Source organism: Micromys minutus (assembly GCF_963924665.1).
Source record: "Micromys minutus genome assembly, chromosome: 21".
NCBI classification, from domain to species: domain Eukaryota; kingdom Metazoa; phylum Chordata; class Mammalia; order Rodentia; family Muridae; genus Micromys; species Micromys minutus.
Genome location: NC_137956.1, coordinates 27,307,688 through 27,324,691, shown reverse-complemented (window position 1 = coordinate 27,324,691; position 17,004 = coordinate 27,307,688). Strand labels below are relative to the sequence as shown.

The 17,004-nt window shown below is 35.0% G+C and overlaps 1 protein-coding gene across 6 annotated transcripts in view; it reads left to right on the top strand.

Annotated features, from left to right (window-relative positions):
• U2SURP (U2 snRNP associated SURP domain containing) overlaps positions 1-17,004 on the top strand; it is a gene marked incomplete at its 5' end in the record, with an annotated part of 44,828 nt that overhangs the window by 13,019 nt on the left and 14,805 nt on the right. For 2 of the 6 annotated variants that reach the window (XM_080934267.1, XM_080934264.1), the window contains 16 exons: positions 929-1,043; positions 1,454-1,587; positions 2,351-2,418; positions 2,883-2,977; positions 3,059-3,091; positions 3,187-3,269; positions 3,916-4,081; positions 4,256-4,467; positions 5,394-5,437; positions 8,366-8,470; positions 9,288-9,354; positions 9,431-9,594; positions 11,475-11,637; positions 11,989-12,068; positions 13,889-13,976; positions 15,930-16,052. In XM_080934267.1, the coding sequence (XP_080790393.1) occupies positions 929-1,043; positions 1,454-1,587; positions 2,351-2,418; positions 2,883-2,977; positions 3,059-3,091; positions 3,187-3,269; positions 3,916-4,081; positions 4,256-4,467; positions 5,394-5,437; positions 8,366-8,470; positions 9,288-9,354; positions 9,431-9,594; positions 11,475-11,637; positions 11,989-12,068; positions 13,889-13,976; positions 15,930-16,052 (1,740 nt within the window). Of the gene's footprint in view, positions 1-928; positions 1,044-1,453; positions 1,588-2,350; positions 2,419-2,882; positions 2,978-3,058; positions 3,095-3,186; positions 3,270-3,915; positions 4,082-4,255; positions 4,468-5,393; positions 5,438-8,365; positions 8,471-9,287; positions 9,359-9,430; positions 9,595-11,474; positions 11,638-11,988; positions 12,069-13,888; positions 13,977-15,929; positions 16,053-17,004 lie in introns of those variants that run through there. The other 4 variants (XM_080934266.1, XM_080934263.1, XM_080934265.1 and 1 more) reach the window with 3 other exon arrangements.

Sequence of the window (17,004 nt, the reverse complement as noted above, 5' to 3'; positions counted from 1 at the left end):
ATTGGATATGTTTTTTTTTTTTTTTTTCTTTTTCTGATTTTTTCTGTTCTGTTTGATTTGGGTTTTTGAGGTCGAGTCTTACAGTTTGAGATGGTCTGGATCCTGTCTTCTGTCTGAAGTTATAGGCACCATTCTCAGCTTGGTATTTTACTCATATTTGAGGGTATTTAGATGGTTTATAAGTGGGAATGTCAGTCTTTTTAAATGCCATGTCGGGATATATACTGTGGCTTTGCTTCTATTGTATCTCTGGTTATTTGAGAGTGAAGTTTTTATATTTGATGAATCAAGTCATGCCTTGGAGGGCTTTTTGAATAGTAATAGGATAATAAGTTCTCATATAGTCATTTGTCCTACATTTTGACTCTTGGTTGTCTTTAAATACATTTACTTGTTTATCTGCATGTTGTAAGTTCTTTTCTGCATCTAGTTTCTAGTAAATGAACAAAGCTTTTTTAAAAAAATTACTTAACATATAATTATTGGTAATATATATATAATGTCCACCAAGTATTAGATACTAGATTTGAGAAGGGAGAGGTTTGTGTATTCTATTTTTTTTCTTTTTTATGTATATGGGTGTTTTGCCTCCTTGTATGTGTATGTGCTGGTATTCATAGAGGTCAGAAGAGGGAGTTGATGCCTTAGGACTAGAATTATAGATGGTTTTGTGCTGCCATGTAGGTGCTGGGTTCTGGGTTCTTGAGAGAAGAACCAGTGCTCTTTGACTGTTGAGCTTCTTCTCTGTGTGGTGGCATTTGTCTTTAAACCAGCATTTGGCAGGCAGAGCTCTGGTCAAGAACAGTCTGGTCTACATATTGAGTTCAAGTCTGCCTGGCCTCTACGGTGAAATCCTGTCTTTTTTAAAACAGTCAAGCCATACTCAAGCAGTAATTCTTGTGTAACTAATACTTCGTTATGTATTTAGGAGGATGAAAAGGCAGCTGCTGAAATTTATGAGGAATTTCTTGCTGCTTTTGAAGGAAGTGATGGTAATAAAGTGAAAACGTTTGTCCGAGGCGGGGTTGTCAATGCAGCTAAAGGTAAGTGCCCAGACCTGACTTTGGGCATTTGACTTTGAATCTCACTTTTCTACTAGTGCTCTCTAGTGGTTAGGTTAATTAACAATATAAATGACCAAGTAATGGAATAATGAAGTCTGAATTTGATTAGTGGGACTGTACGAAGTAGATAATAATAACAAGAACAGCAACAGTAATAATAATCTAGTACCTTTCAAGTTAAAAAAGGCTAATTATGTTACAAAATTTTTAGTGTTTTATAGTTTTGCTATAAAGTGGTCAAATTGTGATTTTATTTTTTTAGGTTGAGTGGTAATATACAAATTTAATTTTATATTCAAATCTTAATACTAAAAACATGTTCAATTTCTTAAGTAAAACAAACAAAATTATGTGAAGTTAGTTTTACAACCTAGTATTTTAAATTTCAGATGAACATGAAACAGATGAAAAAAGAGGTAAAATCTATAAGCCATCTTCAAGGTTTGCAGATCAAAAAAATCCTCCAAATCAGTCATCCAATGAAAGGCCACCATCTCTTCTTGTGATAGAGACGAAAAAGCCCGTAAGTCATCATTAAATAATAGAGCATTTATTTTAGAATCTAGCATTGTTATTGGTAGTCTGAGTGCATCCACTATATGAAATTTCTTACAGTTTATAAGTCTTGAAGGCAGGATTGGGTTTTGATGTTGTCTGACTCAGTAATTCATGTAGATAAATGGTGATGGATTAAAGGTTAGGACATGGCAATGACAGTCTGAACATTTGTTAATTGTGTTCGTCTTATGTTGCAAGTCAAATGTTGGGTTGTAAATGTAGGGCAATACTGTTTTTTAAACAATTCTCAATTATGATCCTAAATTTATTAGCAACATGTAGTATATGTTTCTCGGGATGGTTTTAGGACCTCTTGGGAATTACTGTCAGAGTTGGTGTTTTCATTTTCTAAGTTCTCATTAAAGGGTTTTTTATTCATTGGGATTAGGAATTTTACAGGAGATGATAGGTTGATAAATGTGGGATCAGGTCACTTGGAGCCACATTTGGTTAAGTAAATGATTATATTAAATAGTCAGGTGGTTTTTTCTTGTGTGACTGTCAGGATACCTCTGAAAACAAAATATAACAGTTTTATTGCTTTGTAATTCATGTACCTTAAAAGTTACTCATCAAAGTGTATCTGATTAGGTGGGCTCTTTTAGTATATTCACGGTTATTCAAAAATTGCCATTTTGTGTTTCCAGAAATTTTTATCACTGCAAAAAGAAATCATAATTTTGCTTAATCTTTTTTATTTCAACTATAACTTATTATATTCTTCATAGCCTCTGAAGAAAGGGGAGAAGGAAAAGAAAAAAAGCAATTTGGAACTTTTCAAAGAAGAACTAAAACAGTAAGTTTTATAGGAAGAAATCTCTCATAGGCATATTGGACTGATTATAGCTGTTGGTACGTATACAAGTTATCAGCTGGCTTACAAGTGAGCTTTCTGTAGCCGCAATAGATAGGATGTGCTTGAAAATCAATTCTCATTTATTCAGTGTCTATTGCTGCTTGTAATGTATAGATTTAATTCAGTTGACTTATTTTCTGTCTGGAATCCTGTTTATTCACTGGGGTAAAAGTGAGGTGTCAAGTCTGTTAAAAGCAAAAAACGTAAGTAGTAATCTTATGTTGAATTTCCTTTTTACCCTAAAAGTCATTATTCTTGTCTTGACTGAGAAGCTCACTAATCTTGCTTAAAATTGTTGCTAATGCAAATAAATTATGTTATTTGAAGATGATACTTCCAGAAGCTGTTACTAAGTATAAGTAACTTGTGGCTTACTCTTAGTTAACTATAAATATTTTCAACAGAATTCAGGAAGAACGTGACGAGAGACATAAAACAAAAGGCAGGTTAAGTCGGTTTGAGCCTCCCCAGTCAGATTCTGATGGTCAGCGACGTTCTAGTAAGTGATGTTTATCTTAATGCACATATTTATGACTTACTGTCCCAGAAACTAAGTGTTGTTTTCTTTCTCTTCTTTAAGTGGATGTGCCTTCAAGAAGAAATAGATCGTCTGGTGGTAATACCGATTCTTTGCTTTTTTTAAGTATTAGAAATTGTCTCAACTTTGTATTTTGCAGGGTGTAACTTGTGTTTTTCTCCTTGTTCTAGTTCTTGATGATTATGCACCTGGATCACATGATGTAGGAGATCCCAGTACTACAAATTTATACCTTGGAAACATTAATCCACAGGTAATATAAGGAAAATAAAATAAATGTTGGCTTATGCCATTTTTTTAAATAATTAGATAAAATTAAGATTCTGAACTCGACAAATCTGATGGAATTAGATAATATTTAATAATTGTTTTGAAAACTTGGAACTTATTAGTTAGATCCAAATTGTTTCCTGTACATTCATAAAGATGTGTCTTCGTTTTAGTAACTGGTTTGTGCACTTTTGAGGCATCTCTTCCTGATATGTAGCTTGCTTTCTTATGGAGGTCCTCTTTCCTTTTTTCCATGTTTTTACTGTTTCCCTGTTTAAGCCTGAGCTTGGGCTCCTTGTGTTTCCCATCTTCCCTGTGCTATGATTGCATAGGTGTTTAGATCCCAAGATCTCCAAACAGGAAGAAAGCTGGTTCCTGTAGCTCTTAAGAGGCTACACCCTAGCAGTTTTATTTAGATAAAATAGAAGACTTCTAATATGAAAGTACTTTAAATGCCCTGGTAGGGCAGGGTTTTGCCCATGTAGCGTTTCTAGTATTTGACAGTGATACTATAGCATTAATAGGTTGTTTTCTACTCTTTAAAATGATTTTGCTCTCTGGGCTGCATAGAATTCTTAGCCCCTTTCTTTCTTTTTGTTGCATAACCAAACATTCTGATCTTTTAATAGATGAATGAAGAAATGCTGTGCCAAGAATTTGGAAGATTTGGACCATTAGCTAGTGTAAAAATTATGTGGCCTAGGACCGATGAAGAAAGAGCACGAGAAAGAAATTGTGGCTTTGTGGCTTTTATGAATAGAAGAGATGCTGAAAGAGCTCTAAAAAATTTAAATGGTAAAGTCCTTATTGTCCATTTGTAGGATCCAGGTATTTCTTTGATGTAGAAAATTAATAACTCTACTAAGAATTAGATCACATTGGAAAACATACGGAGGAAATTTAACTCAGAAATACTTCATCTCTAGAACTTGTCAAAGTAACCTTTTTCCTTTCCTTTTACTTTTGTAGGAAAAATGATTATGTCTTTTGAAATGAAGTTAGGTTGGGGTAAAGCTGTACCTATTCCTCCACATCCAATATACATTCCGCCTTCTATGATGGAACACACCCTTCCCCCACCTCCATCCGGACTGCCTTTTAATGCGCAGCCTAGAGAGAGATTAAAAAATCCCAATGCTCCCATGTTACCACCACCTAAAAACAAGGAGGATTTTGAGAAGGTAATTTTAAAAATGTACATAGGGCTGTATCTAATATGTAAATACTGTATCTGTGGTAGTGTTTCTTTTCAACAATTTTATAAAAATAATGTGTGTTAACTCTGGCAACTCATAAATAAAAGTAAATATGTTCCCTGCCTTAGCCCATGAAAATCTTATTGAAATATTAGGTCATATTTAATATTTTTATTTGTGGCTACCATTCCATTTTGACCACTCGGTAAGCGCACCCTCACTCCCTACTCCCCCCAGTGTGGTATTCAGTGTTTGGGTTTACTTTGTTTTGAGAACGTGATAGCTTTTATTTGGTTAAGTGACTTTTCAATTAAGAAAGCCCACCTAAATAGTTAAGTTGTTTGGATGACAGCAAATTAACTTAGCTTTCAAGGTCTTGAGTTATTAGATTATATAATCGCATATATGATGTTTCAAAAATAGTTAACTAATCTAGTAAAAACAAAGGGTGAGTATTTTTCTTTATTAAACATAAAACCAACTTAATTTCAAGTTATAAGAATTTGTTGGTTCTATTATGAGTTAATTACACTTGAAATGCCAGGGCTGGTTTTAAAGGCTTGGGAACAAAGTAACAAACGGTGTGGTCAGAGGCAAACAGTTAATTTCTTCACAAATTAAATCTTTATCTGATAATTCTCAGTGTAGTACCTATATCAGTGCATTGATGTGCATTCTAGCAGGAATGTTCTGATGCTTTTGCATTTGGTGAACATTAATTGTTCACTGTGAACACATCCATTTGCATTTATGTAATTGCTTAGTGTATAATTACTTCAAATGCAGTGATTGCCTGCAGAACTTGTGATTAGATGTGTAGTGTTTTCAATGCATATGTATATTTTTGCTTGTTACTTGTTAACAATACTCACATATTCTATGTTTATTATCTGATGTGACTTCATATACAGACTCTGTCGCAAGCCATAGTCAAAGTGGTTATCCCAACAGAAAGGTACATGTTTTTCTTTATTATTACTGATCTAAATATAGACAATATCCCCTTCTGAATTGAAAAGAACTGGTGTTGAGGAAAAGGTAATATCTTGACTGAGCAATGGCTCCTTCCCAGTACTTTTGGGGAATGTGTAAAAATTAAGTTTAGTACACTTTGCAATTTTATGTCACCTATTGGGTTTTTTGTTTTGTTTTTGTTTTTGTTATCATTTTAGAGAGTTTTTAAATAGCTTTAGAAAGTAGAATGTTTAAATAGATTAATACGGAGTCGTTGGTCTGGTACTTTGAAACTATTGTGAAGGGGAAATAGGTATATAAATAAAATGAGTTTTAAATTTTAGATAATATTACAGTTTGACCCACTTTATTTTTCTTGATTTCTGGATTATCTGCATTTAATATACAATCTTGGTTTTAGATCTTAGTGGAAGTGCAGTTGTACTTTTTTTTTCTAATTGATTTTAAGAAGAAATTACAGTTGTTTTCATGGACATTTAATGTATTAGGATCTTTTAGTCATAATAACAAAGGCATTTGGATTTCTTTTAGTTTTCTTTTTTCTCCCTTTTTTTTCTTTTTAATACACTGCTAATGAAGAGCAATCATGTAGGTATGCCCTTGCTCAGTCAAGCTCAGCCTTTTCCCAAACACAGAAACACAACACTGGTTGAATAATAAATGAACACAAAAGAATTCCAAATTCTCTTTGACATTGGCCTTGGTGAGCAACACCAGATGAACTGTCTGCGGCAGCGGGGGACCAGGAAAGCATCATGGGATGGATTGGGAAAGTATACAGTTTTTGACCAGACATTGGTACGATTGACTCCAATAAATGTGGTTTTTATTATAACTGAGAAACATTTTTTTTTGTTGTGGTTACCCAGAATAAGATTATTACTGTTTAAAAATAAAATAGTGTACTTTATAATATAACATTTTTGTACTACACTGTTTTGTTTTGATAGAAAAAGTAATTTTTTAAATAAGAATTATATAATCCTTAGGGGAAGAATATAACAATGCTTTCCTCTTGATTACAAGTCAGCAGCAACTAATTGTCACATTTTTATTTTAAATAATCATAAAACATTTTAAAACTTTTTAAACTTGTAGTTTAATAAAGATAGATTTTTATTAGTTACAAGCTTGTTTAATACTATAGTGGGTTATTTTTCCACTGTTAAAATGTTTACAGGGAAAGAATTTTTGTAGCAAAGTGCAGGAATTTTATGTATGACTCAGTTTATTTTTAAACAAAATTAATCATTTTTTATGTTCTTTAAATTACTGAATCAAGTTGCTTTTGACTATATTGATAAAAATCTCTGGGTCTATAACATTTGTCCACCTGGTCAATGGTCATGTTTTATGATTTCCACATAAAACTTCCCTGAGTTTTAATTTGCCTTACAGCAACGGGGATTTTAGAACTGAGTAACAATTGCATGGCCCCTGTCTAGACAGCCACAAACTGCATGGGTATTGAGAGCCTCCTTCTTACTGTGGAGCAGTACTTTATCTGCACAGCAGTTAATGCTTTGTGAAGGAAAATACATTTTAAGTTAAAATTAAGTGATTTTTTTAAAACAAATTTGAAGTTGAATTAATAGTTCTAAATATATGTTTTCCCTTTGTAAAATTATAAATCTTCATGTAATTTTTTTTGTGTTTTAGAATTAAGTTTTTCTACTATGTAGAAATATTAGTGTCCATTTAAGTTAGCTTGTTTGAAAACTGTAGAAAATATAGTTCATAATTAATATTACTATACTGTCAGGTGCTTTGAAACAAAGTATTATGGAGCCCCCTCCACTCCCCACCTCCAAATCTGTCTTCTGTAACTATATTTATGTTCTAGCAGTTACGTGGACTTAATTGAGCTGAGAATGCCTAAGATACAGTATCTGTGTGTCTTACACTGTGAGACAATATCCTTTTGCTTTTCCCAGTTGTTACTTGCCAACTTTGTACTACCTGGGGACTGGTGAGGGCCAAGTCTAGAGCAGCTTATGAATATGTAAGCTGCGTCATTTCTGCCGACACACTAGTCAGAGTCTGAAATTAATTTGGAATCTTTATTAAAGATTTTCATATTAAAAAGTTTTTCTATGAATGCAGCCAGTAAAGTGACCTAATAAGCAGTTACTCTTTTTGGCTTAAACATTGGAAGATTAGCATTACGGAAAGTGGACACCTCACCATATTCCGTGTTTTATAAAGTATAGGAATTTATTCACGAGTGGCTTTACAATATAATTTTTCCTTGGTTGATAGTATATAAGCAGGGTAACATGTTAGGAATTCTAAACTAATTTTGAAGTGCGCTTCAAAGGGATGTTGCCTCATTAAAGGTCAGATTTAGTAAAAACTCCATCTTGTACGTGTGTATTAGAAACACAGGAATTTAGATGGGTCTTTTATTAAATCAGATCTCAAATTTGTTAGTTTTGCAGTTTTGTAAATTAAAGTTATGGCTTTACCATTTCAATATCATTATGAAAGTGACTGTGTTAGGAATATTTTCTCTTAAAACAGACATAGTGTGTACATTTTTAGATGGCTGTAAGTGCAAATTGTAAGTTGGCTGATTTGCAGCTATCCAGTTAGTTGTGATTTATAGTTCTATGTTTGCTTTTTGAAAATAGTGTTAATGGCATTTAGAAATTAAACCTATTACTGTCAGGCTGTCTTGTGGCTTCCCACACTCCTTCACCTTCCTTCCTTCCCGTTCCTCTGCCCTCACTGCCCTGTTCCCTCTTAATGCTCAAGGCCTTTAGTGTGTGCTCCAGGTTACTTTTTTGATATTAAAATCTGTTAGCAGAATGATTTTTTTTAACTGCACCATTATAGTAATTTAAGTCAAGAATAGTATTATATAGGGATATGTCTGAATCCATTTTCTTTAACTGTGTTGTTGTTGTAGGAATTTACTCGCCCTGATACACCGAATGATAGAATTTGTAGTACGTGAAGGGCCAATGTTTGAAGCTATGATTATGAACAGAGAAATCAACAATCCTATGTTCAGGTATGCTTCTTTTATTATGAATGAATAAGTAATATATAGCCAAGAATAAAATTCTTTTCAAAAAAAAAAAAAAAAAAAAAAAAAAAACCAAAGGATTTCTGCAGGATGAAGTGAGTCTTAGTAGTTAGACTAGAATGTGCTTGAGTTGGTTTTCCATCACTTACCTAGTTATGGTGTAACATCTCTTAGCATTTTACTAGGAGGAAAATAGTATTTCATTATGCTTTTCAGTGGAAGAGTCATAAGCAAGCTAGAATTAAGCAAAGTACTTTGATAGGAAATCATCTGAATTGCTTTATCTAAGACATTAAATGTTAATGGTGTAAAGGTTTTTCAGAAAAAATTTTTACCAACATTTTAATACATCATCTTGTATCTTATTAAAAAAACAGTCATGCTGAGGATGGTGTTAGTCCCAGGACTTGGGAGGACTTGGAGTCTGAGGCAGCTTGTTGGAGTGCATACTGAGTTCCAGGACAGCCATGGCTATATAGAGAGACGCTGCCCCAAAGTTTTAAAAAACTTGTAAAATCCATGACTCAATGAGAAGCACGGATTCCATGTTCATATTAGTTTGTGAGACAGTCCAGGGCGGGGAAAGAACCCTTTCTCCTATCCTCTTGTCGAAAGATCTTTGCTTTTGGTCTTTAGAAGTAAGGAGGCAAATAGTATTTTTCATTTCTTTTATTTAATTGATAGCTCTTTTTTTTTTTTTTAATTGAATAGGCTGACAGGTATCTGATTTTCTGTAGATAGGAAAGTAGATAGCTCTCTCCTGAAGAGTATGGTGTTCATTTTTTTTGTTTGTTTTATTTAGGTTCTTATTTGAAAACCAGACACCAGCCCATGTTTACTACAGGTGGAAGCTTTATTCTATTCTGCAGGCAAGTAGGATTAATTACTCTGTTGACATTAATTGTGAGGTTTAGACTGTTCAAATAACATTCTGGGTATTATTAGGGAGATTCTCCAACGAAATGGCGGACAGAAGATTTTCGAATGTTCAAAAATGGATCCTTTTGGAGGCCACCACCCTTGAATCCATACCTTCATGGGATGTCTGAGGAACAAGAGACAGAAGCGTTCGTAGAAGAGCCTAGTAAAAAGGGAGCACTCAAGGAAGAGTAAGATTTTTTTCTCTTACGTTTTCAGGAAAGTTGCTTTAATGGTTGCTTTCATTATTGTCTTGCTGTAACTATTTCAGCAGTAAGATAAAATGGTGTTTTTATTTGGGAATGTTTTATTTATACTTTATGATTTTAGAAATATTGGATAAACTTAGTGGTAAATAAAAAAAAAATTACCCTGTTGACCTTGACCTCTTCCTGATGAAATATTAGGGGTCATCTCTTAAACACAGTTGAGCTCTTTCTCTAGCATTGCAATAATTACAGTTCTTACACAAATTATTTAGAGGGTGTTAGAATTCTTGCCAGAGTGCAAGATAAAAGGAAAAGCTACTGTGTATCTAGGTGGGTCAGGCATTGGCTATGCAAAGCCTTTCCATAGTTTGTAAATGTAGTAGTTCTGAGATGGCAGCAGGAAACTTTAATATTAGTGTTTACTGGTAAGATGGCTCACCTAATAAGAGCACTTGCTGGTCTTGCTGAGGACCAGCACCTACAGGGTGGCTCACAACCATCTATCTGATCCAGTTCTAGGAATCTAATGTCCTCCTTAGGCCTTTGCAGGCACCAGATATGCATGTTGTATGTGTTTGTTCATACATGGAAGTAAACCACACAAACATAAGATAAAAGTTAAATCTTACAAAAATTACTGCTTCCTCAACTGGTATCGTGAGCTATCCACTTTTTAAAAAAGCAGATGTATTTAATAAGTTTTTAGAGGTTCTTTATATCTCAAGAAAAATGTTTAAGAGCACTGGCTGTTCCTCCAAAGTATATGGCTATAATTCCAGTTCTAGGGGATCTGATACTCACACAGACATATGTGCAGGAAGAACAATGTGCATAAAGTAAGAATGAATTATTAAAAAATACTAGCATATAGCGTTAAGTACTATAAATTTGTAAAGTGTGTGAGGCTTTATACCTATTGAGTCATTGCATTGTTGGTGACAGTGGCTGTTAGTGGAGTCCCTCAGCTGTTGAATCTATTTGCTCTTTAGGTTTATGCTCATTACATTAGCTGTAGACCCAGTCCTCCATCTAAATCTCGCTATCTCCTGGTTTTGTAAATAAAGGATAAAGTTCTGATTATATTGACTTAACTATATTTTGTGTTTTGGGCATATGCTATGGCATATATATGGAGGTTAGGGGACAACTTGTAGGACTCTGTTTGTTTGTTTTTTGTTTTCCCTTTCACCTCAGGCCCTAGGGATGAAACTGCGGTTATCAGGCTTGGAGGCAAGCTCCTTTACCTGTTGTTCCATCTTGTCTTCCAAGACAATAAATAAAGTTCTATTGAAACACAGTGGTGCTCATTTCTTTGTATATACTTAAGAGTGCCTTGGAATTACCGCAGTAGAGGAACTGTCTTACAGAGACTATGTGGCCTATAGGACCTAAAATATTTATGTTTTCCTTACAAAAAACGCTTATCCTACTTTAATTCCTTATAAAAGTGCTAAAGTAACACTTCTTTCAAAGGAAGGATATGGAGAACTTAGAGGTTTTCTGTTTTAAGTGGGGATAGTGAGAATGGAATACTCTTGGAGACTTAAAACAAATGACTATAATTTAAAATTTGCTTATTTTAAGTTTTAAAAAAGTCACTAGAATATTTTGTTAATTTTTTTAAAAGGATTCTTCTTTATATAAATTCTTTAAAAAATTGTAACCAATTTGGGGAACCTAACAAAACTTGTCTTTTAAGACTGTTTATCTGAGTGGGTTTTAAACAAACTAGTTTTTGTGAGGTGAGCATGTTAGCTGGTACACTAGAGCAACAGCTGTGAGAAGCTAGTCTATGTGAGCAGAATTATTGGGACAATTAGGATGTTATGCTTAAATATTTATAAGTGAAAACTTACATTCAGACAGCGGGATAAATTAGAAGAAATCTTGCGAGGATTAACTCCAAGGAAAAATGATATTGGAGATGCCATGGTTTTCTGTTTGAATAATGCTGAAGCTGCTGAAGAAATAGTGGATTGCATTACCGAGTCGTTGTCCATCTTAAAGACTCCTCTTCCCAAGAAGGTATTAGAAATTTAAGAGAGTGGGGGATAATAATTGACTTTAAATGGAAACTTTTAAAAACATGCTAAGAAGCCTTTCTTGACATAGAGAGCATGACTGAGGACATCTTGTCTATATAGTCACACTTTCTGTCTGTCTGAGACCTGGGTGACGTAACTAAAGTAACATTGTGTCCTGCAAATGTCAATATTCTAATGATGTTGGATCTCATGTAACTCGATTAGTTAGTAGTTACTATCAAATTATTGCTAAACTTAGCCTCTGCCACCACTTCAAAGTATGAGTGTCAGGGTTTATTTTTTAGATATGCTACTGGCTAATACTTTTATTTTGCTTCACTTTGTATTACAGATTGCCAGATTATATTTGGTTTCTGATGTTTTATACAACTCTTCAGCCAAAGTTGCCAATGCTTCATATTACAGGAAATTGTAAGTATAAGATATGAGCTGCTTCTCTTGAAGTAATGTATTTAAGGATGAGGAGACCAAAAAAGAGCATTGTTCTCTTAGCATTCCCCATTAATAGGAAATAATTTTAGGGATCGTTGAGATGGCTCAGTGGGTTAAGGTGCTTGCTGTGCTAACCTCATGACAGTTTGATTTAGGAACTCATGTAAAAGGGGAAGGGAATAAATTACTCCATAAAGTTGTCTTCTAATCTAACTTCAGTCTCTAGCCCCACAATAGTAATAAAAAAAATTTTTAAAGATTTTTTTTTATTACTCATTTAGTATAAGGATTTTTAAACAAGTAAAGTCAAGGTTTATTGAGCTAAACCAATGTATGTTAAATTAGCAGTTTTTTGAGAACTTTTTTTAGTTTTTCTTTTCAATGACATTTATGTGTATGTATGTGTGAACATGGAACATGACACATAATTGGAGGTCAGAGGACAACCTGGAGTTGAGTCTCTCCTTCCACTACATAGGGCCCAGGGATTTGAACTCAGGTTGATCACCATGGCAGCAAGTGTTTTTATCCACTGAGCCATGTAGTTGGCCATTACTTTATTTTATTTCATTTTTTAATTGAGCAAAAGTCTCACTTTAGCCCATATTGCTTAGAATTTACTGTATCGCAGACTGACCTTGAACTTGTGGAAGTCTTCTTATCCTAACTGTCCAGGTGCTACGATTTTACTATGGACCACCATGTTTTATACTTTATTTTATAAACAGTAGAACAAATAGGTGGAGTTTTTTTAAATAATGAAAACTGCATTATTTTACGTATTTAGCTCACATATGTGCCTGGTGTCCATGTAGGTTAGAATGTGTCAGATTCCCTGGAATTGCGTTCGTGATCTGTCATGTTGGTACTGGGAGCTGAATGAACCCAGTGCTCTATAAACAGCTATCTCTCCAGCCCTGTTCATTGATTTTTCTTGTTGTTTGCTAAAGCAGGGGGGAGTTGTAGTGGCCATCATAATTCATATGTAAGTCTTCAATTCCACAGAGCTCCCCTTCTGTGCTTGTTAAGTAACAGAGGTGGCTCAAGGTCATTCTAGCTAAGCTGTATAGTGAGAAAGTAACTGGGGACTGATTTGCATTCCTGTTTCTTAAATTCCCAACTTTGGAGTGTGTCTGATCCTCTTTTTCTCTTCAACCCCGTCCATAATACTTCTTACTGATATAAATATATTTTATAATATGTCTAGAAGCTAACTGGCACCCCTTTCCTGGCTGCTGGCCCATACTGCCATTGTCTGGTCTTAATTACAATAGTAGTCTCCTAACTGGTTTTTCCTCTTCTACACCCTGGTTTGTTTTCTGTATAGCATCCAGGTAATCCTTGAAAAAATAGAGTACTATCTAGTGTGTGCAAAGCTCTCGGGTTAATCCACGGCACTGTATAAAATCAGCTGTGGTGGGAGGAGAAGCTCAAGGTTATCCTTGGCTGTATAGCAAGGCCTAGGCTAGGTTAACTGGGGCTTCATATGCATGTCTATGTGAGCATGTGCGTATTTGAGTAGTATTAGGAGAGCCCACTTTTAATTCTGTTAATACTCTTTTGCCTTATGCATATCATTTACCTTTTAAGTTTGTGTTTTTTAATTTGACACAAAGAACCAGATGGCTAAATTCATCCTAAATATACTAAAGAAGAACACTGATCTTTTTAATTTCTTAATTTGCTTTATAAGAACAGGAGAGGTTTTTTTTTTATTGTCGAGTGGGCTGAAAAGAATGTGATTTTTTTTAAAAAAAGAAAAAAGTTCTGTTTTAAAGAATGTATTGTTTGAATTTCAGTTTTGAAACAAAGCTATGTCAGATATTTTCAGACCTCAATGCCACTTACCGTACAATTCAAGGCCATTTACAATCTGAAAATTTTAAGGTATGTATATTTTATTGTTTCTGCCCTGATGTCTGAAATGGAGGAGGGCATTAGGGCTGTAAAAGAATGTACAAGTGTAATATTTAAGACTTGGATATTTTGGACTCTTCATTCTTAAGAATTACTCTTACTTTTTTTTTTTTTTAATATTGTATTGTTAGGTAGCTTTTAGTTTTATGTTATTTAAATATTTTTATTTAAACATTTCTTTAATGATTTGTTTTAATTATGTTTATGTGTCTCTTTGTGGGTGTATGCACATAGTGTGCAGGTTCCTACCCAGGCCAGAGACATAGTATCCCCTGGAGTTGGGGTTACAGGGATTTTGTGAGCCCATTGATACAGGTACTGGGAGCTGAACTCAGGTCCTCATGCCTTGTTTAAATATTTTAATAACCTTTTTTCCTCTTCACATCCTTCAGCACACAATCAGAATTTGTCTGGATAAGGAACATATGTTTAGTTATGGCTGTTTAGGAAGTATCTTCAGGGCCTTGGTGGTTCTAGTATGGCAGGTGGTTGTGATGTGTGGCCTCACGTGCTGTGGCATGAGGCCTGGAGGTGCCACCTAAACCCTGGGTTTGCTGAGGGACCTCATGCTTGGGCTGGGGTGAGGATCTGAAACTGAGCGTGGGGGCAGCCAGCCACTTCCTGGGGTTTCAAGAGGGCGTGGTGCTTTGGGAAGACCGAGTAGACTGAGTGGCTGTCTACCACAGGATGCCACCAGAGGAGCAGGGCCCTATGAACCCCAGTCCATTATTAAAATAATGACTTATAAATTTTAAAATTATAAATTACAAAAATGACCCCAGTCATTATAAAAACAGTGCCATTTCAGACAGTTGTGCAGAGCTGTGTTTGGGTACAGAACTTGGTAGGAATACAGTGGACGTCACTGGTTTCCCAGTTTGCACATGGGAGCTTGAAGCTGACCACTGCCAGCGCAACAGTGGCAGGAGCACAAAGCCTTAAAAGTGGCCTTGATGACTGAAATGTGATCTTCTGGAGCTGTGTGGAAGATGTAACATTTTAGGAATGGGAGGAGTGCTGGACACTGCTTGTTTAGATCATGAATATACATTTAAGACTGGTTATTGATAATTTTAATGAGCTGCTTATAAGGAGACAAAAAGCCTATTCAGTTTTTAATTTTTTCAATAACCCCTTAAATGAAAGACCAAGACCGTGAGACTGTGGTGGTGCTCGTCTCCAATCCTACCACTGGGGAGGCCGAGGCTGACGGACGGATCTCTATGAGTTCAGGCCAGCCTGGTCTACAAAGTGAGAGTTCAGGATAGCCAGAGAAACCCTGTCTCAGAAAACAAAACAAAAAGGAAAGGTTGAGAACTTCAAGTTGTAAACCAGTGTTAAGAAAGAGCCAGTAAAAGCTCAAGGTAGCAATTGAATAAATGAATAAACTACTGTGGGGAAGATTTTGTTGAGACCCCATGACCCCATCACATAGATACTCAAACAAATCCATAGAAAGTTTTTGTCTTAAATTTTGATTGTTACACTTTATAGGAAAGTGTAGGGAATGTACAAAGGAAAGTGTTAGTACCAAGGAGTGTCAGTGGCTCATAATGCATTCAGAGTAAAGCTTGATTGCTTTGGTCTCTAGTGGTCAGAAGGTACTGGGAGATTGTTTCTAGGGATTTTGCTCATATACACACTACTAACAACATCAGAGTTGACCTTAAGTAATTAAAAAAAAAAAGTCCAAGTTTTTTACCCAGCATTTTTAGACCTTTATTATGTTTACTTGGAAGATAGTATTGAATTGCTTTAAAAATTTGGGAATGATATATGTAGTTAATTTTTTTTAATTAAAAAAAAAAAGATCTAGCAACTTAAAGGAAGATTCAGCAATAGCAGTGGTATGTATTCCTGTGAACTAAAGTTTGATGTATACGTTTCAACTAGACATTTACTGTCTGCTTTCTATTAATTTAGCAACGGGTAATGACCTGCTTCAGAGCATGGGAAGATTGGGCAATTTATCCAGAACCATTTTTGATCAAACTTCAGAATATTTTCTTAGGACTTGTAAATATCATTGAAGAAAAGGAAACAGAGGTAGGTGTTCTGTACTTAAATTTTCTTTCTGGGGCAGGGGGAAATGTTACATATATAATATTTCTTTGTGAAAAATACCTGTTTGCCATTAACAATCCAGGAGTCAACATTTTATAAGACAGGGATTTTCAATGTGTTCTTATGAGATGGTGGCTTTTTTTTTTAAATAACTTGAAAAGATTTATGATATATTAGAAAAATAATGATACATAGAAGCCCCTCAACTAACAAGGGTGCCTTCATAAACGTACTGTAAGTAAATCTCTTCAAGGAAAAGATGCCTTGAATCCTTGTTCCAGCATGACTGGACCTGAGAGCTTAGCCTAGTTTGAGCATCTCAGAGGTTAAGTTATCCTGTTGCTAGACACATTGATCTAACAGAAAACCCAGTTTTAAAGGAAGTATTGATTATTGTGTCTTGTCACTTACTGAAGAAGTGTGTTAAACAGTAGTTGTGCAACACTGTAGGCGCTCTTTACTCACGTGATCAGATGTCGTAGCTAAGTGCTACTGCCCCAGGAAAATGCCATACTGTATAGAAAACATCAAAATTTGGAGCACGGTCACTGCCGAACTGTACTGCTTTGCACCATTGCGTGTGTTCAGATGTGTAAGTCAGACCCTCCTGAGTTGGGGACTTTCCCTGTGTTATATGACAGTGGGCGTGTGTGCACCTGGAGAATTCAGCACGACGGCACAAGATGCTCTGCTCTTCTAGGTAGTCTGGACACTTCCTCTGTTTCAGTGCATGAATCTCTTTGGCACGTTGAAATCATTCATGTTTGAGGTCATTATTGAGATTTGTTTTCTAATGGTAATAATTCTGATTGTGCATTGTTTTCTCAGTTCATTTGTTGAGTTTCCCCCGTTTTAGGATCAGGGCTTTTCTGGTTTATCAGGGTGGATGATGGATTATTATTTTTATTTAGTCCTCTCCTGAAAGATTTTTCAT